The sequence below is a fragment of the Trichoderma harzianum genome (genome assembly GCF_003025095.1).
Source record: "Trichoderma harzianum CBS 226.95 unplaced genomic scaffold M431scaffold_22, whole genome shotgun sequence".
In the NCBI taxonomy this organism is placed as follows: Eukaryota; Fungi; Ascomycota; class Sordariomycetes; order Hypocreales; family Hypocreaceae; genus Trichoderma; species Trichoderma harzianum.
This window is the reverse complement of record NW_020209270.1, coordinates 100,606-111,467: the sequence shown is the minus strand read 5'-3', so window position 1 is coordinate 111,467 and position 10,862 is coordinate 100,606. Positions and strand designations below refer to the sequence as shown.

Here is a 10,862-nt window from a genome sequence, read left to right as displayed (position 1 = left end):
TTTTTCTTCTCTTTTTTCAAGGTATTAGATTCTCCACGCCATAACAAAGGTGGCAGGGCTCTCACCACTCCCACCGAAAGTGCGTTCCTTTTCACCTTCAGATAAAACAAAACAAATCGCTGGTTTTTTTTTTTTTTTTTTTGTATTATTATTTTTTTCCCCAAGATGATATCCCCTTTTTACAGCACCGACGGCAAGTTCAAGAATGACTACTGTACTACGATTGCAAATGGCCTCGTAGCCATCCGCGTAACCACACACCATCTTGACGCCCATGTTTGAAGCTTGTGTTGTGTGTCAGCTTCAGCAGATGGTTGCCCTCTCTGTGAATGTCTTGGAACACCTCATCTGCTTGGAAGATATGGGGGGCGATGATCGAGAGGTCAGGCGTTGGGAAGGCACGAATTCTGCGGCGTTCGTTCCTCGCGGATTTGCTTTGTTCGCCAGATTCACCTTTGTCTCCAAATAGGGCCTTCTTGTTTCCCTGACATTTTTGCCAAGCATAATCCCTAAGCTAAAACGTAGAATCTTGAACCGCTGGCCGGAATGGGCTTAGTGATCTTGGCCTTGACAGTCATGTCAGGAAGAGCTGCGAACATATTGGCCTATCGGGGATATTTCTTTGAAGGCCGCATTGAATCAACTGACATCGGAACAAAGAACAGATGAACAGCCTGACTTTGACCGTGATAAAGAAACAAGAAATTGAACTTCATTAAACAAAAGCGAGAAATGGACAAAAAAAATTAGTTTGGTAGGTTTTCTGATGTATATATAGTGTTGGAAATTCCACTCAGACCTGTGTCGACAATAAACTTCATAATCTCTTCGTAGGCTTTTTTGTGTGCAGTTGCAGACGTATTATTCTGTCTGAAAAAAGATCACATCGATTATTTCTATCACTTCAATTTCTAGAAGAAAACAATGACGATCAAGACACAGCGTAACGGAACAGGTGAAGAGGGGTGGAAATACACGTAAGGATGCTTCTCACTATATCCTCATGCTTATGTATGGTAGGACTGGTAGCTAACGACTTTCTCTTTCTTTTCCAAAGCATATTCCGAGTGGGATTCCCAGGCGTTATTAAGCACCTTTCCGGAGCTGAGAATACAATCGCACGGGTCGCTGAGATGATGCATCATTTTGTGCCGGAAGCTCAAGACTTACCATGCACTATTTTTGGCGACAAGATAGCGATTTGTCCAAAGGAAACAGGAATGAGTGAAGACCAAGGCCCAATACCGGAAAAATGGGCGCATGTATCTGCTGATTCCAATCATTCACCAATGGGCGAAGGAGCGCGTAGTGATGTTCTGGTGACTCCAAATTTGAATGAGGGCGATATAGAAGATACAGCGTCCGCTATCACTGTCGCTCCTGACACATTTTGGATGGCGTTGATTGAGAAAGAGGCATCAGCTCTTCTCAATTTGATCCGCAAAACTGTAGACCCAGGCAAGATCCTTTTGGTCGGATATGGATTCGGTGGCATCGTTATCAAGAAGGTGAGTGCACGCACGTCGCATCCAGAAGAATCCATTTCTTTCTAACGCGTCCTAGGCAATGTTTCTCGCAAAGACAAACAGCAAGTTCAAAGACATTGTGTTTCAAGTCGACAGAGTAGTAAGTTCTCCAGGGCTACGGCTTCTCAAACCTCTGAGACGCATTTGTAACAAGTTCTTGGGTGTTCTTTTCAACCCCCCACCGCGATGGCGAGAAGAAGGAATGGGAAAGGCTCATCAAAAATATAATTCAAGCAACGGATGTTCCATCCCCTAGCAGACTCCCAGAGATCCTCTTTTGGCTCTTCCGCTCATCAACCCAGATTTCCACGACCTTGCACTTTTATATACCATCGCCAACTTCATTGAGAAATCCGATGAGTCCGCTGCCAAACCAGTGAGGAATCACCACTACCAAAAGATGATTCGGATCGATGCTAATCACAGAACGTTAGATAACGGCTGAAGGAGAACTCGCCAATGGTATGGATGACGTAGAATTGGGTCCAGAAAAGGAGCCTCAGAACTTCACCCTCCACGAAATCGCCACACTTGACCATCTGGAAACACTTAGAACTCTCGTTGGTCTCAAGCAAGCGTGTAGCAATGGTTTGTCTTCCTGTCCCGTTCCATTTGCTGAGGTTGCCATATTTTCGCGTTTCTGGCGGTTTGTAACCCAGATTGTGTTAACGTATCTGGATGTAGGCCTGACCAGTAGCCAACACGATTATGGAGCAATATGCGACTACAAGTATCTCCTTCATCGCGCGGCTCTGGACGATAAATTGGAGGCATTTAAGGCGCTACTACGCTTGTCAGAAAATGATTCAGAAGCCAACGACGAAGAAATGACACCTCTTCATATGGCTGCGGCCGGTGGGAGCATGGACGTGATTTCCCATCTATTGGGTAAATGCACAATCGAACACGAGCCGACAAACGTGGGGGTTCTTAATTTACTCGACAAACAAGACAACAAGGGGCGAACTCCTTTAATCATGGCTGCTAGTATGGGCCATGAAGAAGCTACCAAGCTCCTACTCCAATCTGGGGCAAACATCTCTATGCAAGACGATACCAAGAAGACCGCCTTACACTATGGAGCCCTCAAGTCTCTCGTCGCAGTAGAGGATTTTATATCCTCAGATTTGCTTAGCGTTCATGACAAGGATGGACGTACAGCGTTGCACATAGCTGCAAGTTCTAGAAACTCTGGCATGACATCTAAAATAGTAGATGTTCTCAAAAAGGAGTTTCGATTTGAAGAGGCAATAAATTGCAGAGACAGAACCAAGAAGACTCCCCTTCAATATGCTGCGGAACAGGGGCATACAGCCATTGTCAAAGAATTCCTCAGCCATCAAGACTGTGTGGATACGAAAAATTATAATTCAGCAGCAGAGCTTGCCGCAGCTGGCGGACATTTGTCAACAGTCCGCTTGTTCATGTCGAAATCGAAAGGAAAGATTAGCAGTCAGTTGCTTGTAGTAGCATCGGAAGTAGGAAACCTGGAGATCGTTCTGTATCTACTGACGGAAATGCATGTTGATCCTTCTATTCAATGGGAGGGCCGTCTACCCATATGCCAAGCCGCCGTTGGTGGACACCTGGGAGTCGTGTATGCCTTCCTCCTGAGAGAGAAAGGCTTTGTCGAACAAAAATATGCAATCCGGCAAAAATATGGAATCGGGCAAGAAGATGGAATCTGGCAAAAAGATGGAAAGGAAAAAACGGCCTTGCATTACGCATGTGATGGTGGGGTGCATGAAATGGTTAAAATACTTCTTCTCTATCACGCCGTCATCGACGCCCGGGATTGCAATGGCGAAACTCCGCTGCATATCGCAGCGAGGAAGGGTAGGATTAACGTGATCAACCTCTTGCTAGAATTCAAGGCAAATATCCATTTACGCTCAAAGAAGGAAGAAACACCACCGCATATTGCTGTGCACACCCCGAAGCCGTCGAAGCCCTTCTCAAAGCCGGTGCAGATCCCAACTCTGTCGACAAGGAAACACAAACTCCACTACATTGTGCTGTTCTACAGGAATGCTGGCAATCGGTTGCATGCCTTCATAAAAATGCGGCGGACCCTCATAAATTAGACAGCGAGAAGCGATCACCGTTTCATTACGCTATAGCCAAAGATCATCTCGCAACTGTTGAGGAATTCGTTAACGATCATGAGGCCTCAGTCGATTTATTAGCGACAATGTCTGAGGTTATAAAATATGATGCATTTAATGTCTTTAGGTATTTTATGAGCCTGGTCCATACAACAGCGAATAGTTTCCACAAATCCAGGACGTCCGAGGCCCTTTTGCTCCATGAAGCTGTGGTGGGGGGGTCAATAGATATTCTCGATTTACTCCTCCAGTCGGGAATAGATGCTAACCTCCGGCGAAATGGGTCCAGTGCCCTTGCCTTTGGCAGCTCAAAACGGATATGAAGGGTGCGTTCAGAAGCTAATTAATTTCGGGGCCAAGGTGGATGCTCGTGATGACGAAAACAGAACTCCTCTTCACCTTGCAGCACAAGAAAATCAGGACGAAACGGTCAAGATTCTTCTCGGCGCTAGCTCTGAGATCAACGCCCAGGACGATGATTCGATAACCCCGATTTATCTTGCCAGTGAATCCAAGGCCCATCGGGTACTTCAAGTACTCTTCGAGTACGATCCCGACATGAACATCGCTACACTTAGCCAAGGGTGGACACCACTACACGCATCCATCGATAGAGGCCGTTGGTGGGCAACAAGATTGCTCCTTGATGCTGGCGCAGATCCAAATGTGGTTGCACATGACGGCTGCACTCCTTTGCACCTCGCAGCATTTAAGAAAAATGCTGGCGCCGTGAAAACACTTCTTAACCACGGAGCTGACCCCACGTTGACCACAAAGAAGGGTGATACAGTTCTCCATCTGGCGGTTGGCCAGTTCGGCGTAGGAGTCATCAAGGAGCTGCTGGAACACGGTGCGGAGAAATATATTAATGACCGGGGAGAAACAAATGATACTGCGCTCCACCTGGCCCTGAAGTGCTCAGATTGTCATGTTGAACTGCAGCTGCTCATTGAGCACGGGGCTGACATAGACTTGCGGTCGAGCGAGGGACTGTCCACCTTAATGCTGGCTACCATGGCGCGCGATCTTGAGAAAGTCAAGTTGCTCCTAAACATCAATATCACATCTCGAGCGGATCCAAAGTGGCAGCTCGATGACTTGATTCCAGCATATAGAGCAGCAATAGCTTTGTACTGCCAGGATGTTGCTGTCAACCAGAAGGAGGAGGCTTCAAAGTGTTTCGATCTCGTCAAAGCCTTATTGGAGAAAGAACCTGGGTTACGAGATACGGAATTGGACATTAAAATGCCCATTGACCTATGTATGCGGCTTTCCAATAGTGGAAGTGAACACAATTAGGGTCTTTCGATTTCTTCTCGTTAATAAAGTCGATCCAGATCGCCCATCACACGTACTAGATCTCAACACCGTACAATAAACATCGCATTTTTAGAGATTAGAATAGCAGATATAGTAATATGGAACCCACGTCGCCGAATGCGACCATTCGAAATTGTCGAATGCCCTTAAGCTGCCTCAGCACGGGAGCGCAAGATTGGCTTATTCTATTCTACTTGGCAAACAACAATATTCCGCCGTTATCGACGACAGCTTGGTAGGTATAAATAAAATTGATGTAGAATAACACTCTTTCTATATGAATCGTAACAAACAGACATCATCTTTTGACATTGTTGCACTGGAGAATAGTTTCTTGTTACGAGATTTGCTCGACCGGCTCTTGCGGGCAAGTAGGCTCAAGCATAGATTGATCATCAGTTGGATAATGCTACCTTAATGCAAAAGCCTGATCACATGAAAGCCATGCAGTTCGCAATGGCATACTAAAGCCTGAAAGAGGGCAAATTCCTAATTTAGTAAAGGCCTTGGCAAAACGCCGAAATCTACACTCCGACTGTATGCGACTTTCATTTTCTCATGACTTCTTATCAAATTTGGGCACTCCATCTCTCGATTCCATTTATTCCAATGCGTCATGGCTGTTGTAAAATCTCTTTCAAAATTTTAGTGCCCTACTTTTACTCATGCAATTGGTTTGGTCATCCACCTAAGATACTGAGAGGTAAAGAGGCTTCAATTGCGTTACTTCGTAAGAGGTGATTGGGTAACTCCATGGGCATGGACATGTACGCAGGTAAGTGTATGTATTTAACGCGCCTGTAATACTAGGGACAAGCACCTGTAGGTACTGTCATAGGCATCACATATGTCAGGATGAGTGCGTTAGGCTACAACTCAACACCTATATCTTCATGCCTGATGGTACTGAATCTCGACCCATCACCATATTTACAAGCAAAACATGGATAATTTCCGCAACATTTGGGGAAATACTCTAGAGACAATGCGACACTTAGCCAAGGCAATATTCACATCACCGTCAATGCTGGTAAGAGGTTCTTTGCATTATTAGGCACATCAGTATCTACTGTAGCTCACCCTAAGCCTCCTAGGACGGTAAGAGAAAATCCCTTCGAAACATTAGCAAAACCGATCCTACTTATGATAAGAAACGAATCCAAACATTAAAGGGCCTTAAGCCACCGAGTAAGCATACTATGACTTAGTCTTATATTTCGTACCTACGTTAAAATGGTTCTATGTGATTGGGGTGGTGTGCTGGTCCCTGTACGTCTTGTTTCCTCCAAGACCAAAACACAGCACCGGTCTTGCTACGGGGGGATCCTTCTGCCGATCTATCACCGATTGGATTCATGTTGCTTTGGTGGTGTAATTAATCCGTGAATACCCCGCCTTGATGCAACTCAGCTTCCAAAACATCTCATCTCCGCTGTCTCAACTTCCCTATGAAAAAATGCAGGCGTACTAGAGGAGATGAGCGAATCAGAAGGCAAGAGAGATTCCAAAGCGGATATGGGGGAAACTGTCTTATTATCCGCATCCGGCGAGAAGGAAGCCAGTGAGGGTAGGTCTGCGAGCAGGTGGGCAGCGGCCTTGCAGAGGCTAAGTAAAGAGGATCAAACACAGTTTGAGCTTGCACAAAACGGCATAGACGACCCGAAATCCGTCCTCTCTAATGTACTCACCGCTACTAACAAGCGAAAGGAAGAATGCATGAAGAAGAGATGGAAACTGGTAATTAAAGGGCAAACAATCATTATAAGAGACATTCTTGAAAAGCTTAGCAATTGGGTTCAAAAATTATTAGTATGCATAACAGCACCGATTTTTTAACGCATAAATGTATGCTCATCGCTGACTTCTCTCTAGGCTGTTGGCGACGTTATCATTCAATATGATCCTATACATGCAGCACTACCCTGGGCAGCTATAAAACTCATTATGCAAGCCACCACAAACGACATTGAGATCTTTGGCCATGTCCTCAGTTCGCTGGAAAACATCAGCAATCTTATTGCTCAGTGTCAACTCATTGAGGTGATATACCTTATAGAAAGGAGAAAACAAAGGTGGGTGTACTGCTTACTTTAAATTGAATAAATGATGATAGAGGGACTCATCATGTGCAATTATAGTGGCAAATTGTTTGGTCAACTATCGGAATGCATAACGGACCTCTACGCCGCCATCTTGGGATACCTAGCAAGCATTATGCATTATTATGGTCTGACTACGGTAGTACGAATACTAAAAAGCGTCGTCGTTTCCAAGAATGATATGAAGGCTAAATATGAACCCGTCGAATCTGCCCAGGCCAAGTTTAGGCGCTTTGCCGAGATTTCAGGAGCTCAGGATTTGGGGAGCGCTATTAATGGCATCCAAGGAATCGAACAGCACCTTAAAGATAAGGATGAACGGGATCAGATGGAAATGCAGTCCCTTAGAGATACCATGAAGGATCTTCACCAACCTATCGATCGCATTGACAGCCGTCTCGGGCAGATTCAAGATGGCATTGAGCAGCAGGTGCGGACGCAAATCCTCAAGGCGATTTCCACCATACCATACGGCGTTCACCACAAAACTGCCAGCAAAGGTCGCTTGGAGGGCTCTGGCAGATGGCTTTTAAATAAATCGGCTTTCATTGACTGGAGAAAGAAAAGTAATTCATCTGTGCTATGGCTTCACGGCATTCCTGGCTCAGGAAAGACCAAACTGGCGTCTCTAGTTGTGGACGAGGTTAAAGGAAAAGAACACATGGCCTATTTCTACTGCCTAAGAAATCCGGCCGAGCCACACCGAGCACAATGCGACAAGATTCTTGCGAGTTTTGTTCGCCAATTGGCAAGCCTCACACCGAGCGATCCGATATTGCCGCCTGTGAAAGAACATTACGAAGATGCTATTGAAGGCTTTGTGGGATTCGAGGACCAGGTTTGGACATCAGACGAGTGTGTCGAAGTTTTGATCCAGCTTGTGGACGAGTATCCTGCTGTGACATTTGTTCTAGATGCCCTGGACGAAGTGGATCAAGAGGACAGACAGGAACTCTTAGATGCGCTCAGTCGTATTTTACAGGAGTCGAACTCTCTTGTCAGAGTGTTCATCTCAAGCAGAAGCAATTACGACATTGCTTTCTATCTAAACGGGACGCCGAATATTTATATTGAAGCCGATGACAATGCTGAGGATATTTCAACATTCATGTACGAGACTTGCTTACATTATTTGAAGACTGAGCTGAGCGTGAATCTTAGTGACACACAACTTACGTCTGCAAGACTACTGCATGGAAAACTCACACCAAGTCTACGAGAGGAAATTACTAATACACTTCAGGAGGGAGCCAAGGGAATGTAAGTCGCTAGCCTTTACTAAAAGACATTTTTTTTATGAAAATTGCTCTGATCAGCCAATCTTTATCAGGTTTCGATGGGTAGACCTTCAGATCCAGTCGCTAAAAAGGGTCAAGGTGGCGGCTGATCTGAAGGCGCGTCTCGGTGCTTTACCAGACACACTTGAGGGATCGTACTGGGAAATTTATCAAGAAATCCAAGAGTCTGGAGAGCATGCTTTTGAACTCGCCAACTTCACTTTTCAATGGCTGCTGTATGCGCAGGAATCCATCTCCCTTGAAGCGCTCGCTGTGCTCGCGTGCACAAAGTCGAAATCCGAATCCGGAACTGCCTTTTCCAGCGATGAGGTCCTGGACGTCTGCTCAAATCTGATTGTCACTCGCCAGAACTCGTTTGACTTCGCTCACTTGTCTGTTCGAGAGTTCTTCGAGCGACTACACAACCGAGACATACATAGTTATCAATCTGAGATAAGCCACGCCGTTATTGCAGCCGCATGCTTGCGATATCTTAACTTGGCTCAAGTCGAAAACAGAGGGAAAGCGTTACGAGAGAAAGTTATGAATAGCATCAAAGAGGAATGTCGGGTAGATGGTGGTCCCAATGAGCAGAAGAAGGAGAGAGGCGAGAATACGGCAGAAAAGGACGACGAACCCCATCAGGATGAAGTGGATGACAACGCAAAAGAAGCTGATGAAATCAGTGACGAAGAGGCCTCTACGGGCCAAGATGACCAAGAAGATCCAGAAAAGACAGCTAAGAAGGTTGCTAAGTGGATCGAGAAAATGAAGGACGACGAACTAAAATGTTTGAGTTTCGAAATCTTTGCAGTGGTATCATCTGATGATGTTTACGGCCAGCCAAGCGAATATGCTGTAACTTGGGTGATTGATCATATTGAGAAGAGCGACAAGTACCGTTTAGAAAGTCCTCTAGCCGACTTGATAAAGGCTTTCATGCTGGAGAAGAGCAGCGAAATGGGGGACCCAGCCTACAAAGTTTCCAGATCTTTTCACGTGTGGAGCGCTCTAATGAGCAAGGTTATCGAAAACTCGAACCAAAAGGAGCTTCTTGAGTCGGCAGCTCGATTACCGTCAAGTCCGATATGGGTGACCTGTCAAATGGATTGGCTCGAAGTTGCCGAGTATCTCTACGAATGCTCGTATCCAGGTATTAACGACGGCCGGAGCATGGCTTCTCTAAAAAGTTCGTTTGAAGTTAATCCCATGTGGTACGCGATACTTTCGAAAAAGCTCAACCTGATCGACTATTTGACCAAGTGCAATGCGGACGCGAATCGAATCTTTGCTGTCGGTGCATACAGTGAGCCGATCGTGACGGCGGCAAGGCGTAATGATACCGAATTGATCACCATTCTGTCAAAACAGAATTACGGGGGTCAAGAGGCTGCGGCGGAGGCCTTTATAAGCGCAGCTGGTGAGGGACATTGTGAATCCATAAGTCTCCTTCTAGACCTTTCGCTAGTGACAATAGATAAAGTAGGACACAATGCTCTATGCTCTGCCTGCGCCGGTGGGCATCTCGACGCGATTAGTCTCTTGCTTGACAAGGGCGCTCCCACCGGGAGAGGCGCTTTTATGCTCTACAGAGCGGTTTTGCACCAGCATATAGAGGTATCAAGGTTCTTGATAAGTAGAAATATTGGCCTTGATGGTGTCTCCGCCGCACTTGTCACTGCCGTATCTAACTCGGATAAGGAGTGTGTGGATTTCTTGTTGCAGAAAGGGGCACAAAAGGAGGGAGTGGCACTTGTGCGAGCGATTCGAGACAAAACGTCCATGACTGCGCTAGGGTTGATCAAAGTTGGCTACAATGTCCATGGAAAGTATCTACAGAAGAGGCGGAGTGCTCTGCATTACGCGGCCTTGTTGGGGCAACCCAAGATTGTCGAGGCCCTGCTTGAAGCCTCTGCGGACGTGAATTGTAGGGATGCCGATGGAAGGACGCCTCTGCATCTGGCCGCTTTAAAAGGGCACGATGAATGTGTTCGGCTGTTGATGAAGCATGGTTCAGATGTGTTGTGCGAAGATTTTCAGGGAAGAATACCCTTGGATTTGGCGGAGGAGAGGGATTGTATTGGTGCGGAAGAGATTATTAGGGAAGAAATGGAGGGGTTGTTACAGAGACTGACGGCGAAAAGAGATACGACTTAGAAAGTTTGACTGACATTCAAAGACTCTGAGATGTTGCTTATGTCGTCTATATCACTGAAATGGCCGCGTTAGGTGGCTGACTTCCAGCCGAAACGAAAAGGAGATTGAACGGGAGCTCCGATCAATTCAACCACGCCAAATACTGAGTCTGGATCATGCCGAATTCATCTCAAGCTCTATCGAGATATATATCAACAGCCGCATAGCTGAGATTGAGGCTTTGAAAGACGACAAAGAGCTTCGAATTAAAACTCAGAAGATTCTCAAAGATAAGGCGGCAGACACTTTCTTATAGGTAGCCCTTGTTGTAGAACACCTACGCAACGCCGCCCATTGGCAAGTAGAAGACATAATCCAAGAGATGCCAGAACGCTTGGA

The 10,862-nt window shown here is 46.0% G+C and overlaps 2 protein-coding genes across 2 annotated transcripts; both read left to right on the top strand.

The window, feature by feature from the left end:
- Window positions 1-1,289: 1,289 nt before the first annotated feature.
- On the top strand, window positions 1,290-3,610 carry M431DRAFT_10504 (hypothetical protein; the record flags this gene model as incomplete). The annotated part of the gene is made up of 4 exons (XM_024911565.1): window positions 1,290-1,508; window positions 1,564-1,626; window positions 1,783-1,902; window positions 1,961-3,610. The coding sequence occupies 4 exons, from the start codon at window positions 1,290-1,292 to the stop codon at window positions 3,608-3,610; spliced, it is 2,052 nt and encodes a 683-aa protein (XP_024768489.1).
- Window positions 3,611-6,385: 2,775 nt separating this feature from the next.
- On the top strand, window positions 6,386-10,484 carry M431DRAFT_127355 (hypothetical protein; the record flags this gene model as incomplete). Its single annotated transcript, XM_024912333.1, has 6 exons — window positions 6,386-6,760; window positions 6,824-7,023; window positions 7,090-8,160; window positions 8,212-8,310; window positions 8,381-10,247; window positions 10,335-10,484. Exons 1-6 carry the CDS (start codon window positions 6,428-6,430, stop codon window positions 10,482-10,484), a joined length of 3,720 nt encoding a protein of 1,239 aa, XP_024768488.1. The 5' UTR covers window positions 6,386-6,427.
- Window positions 10,485-10,862: the final 378 nt, after the last annotated feature.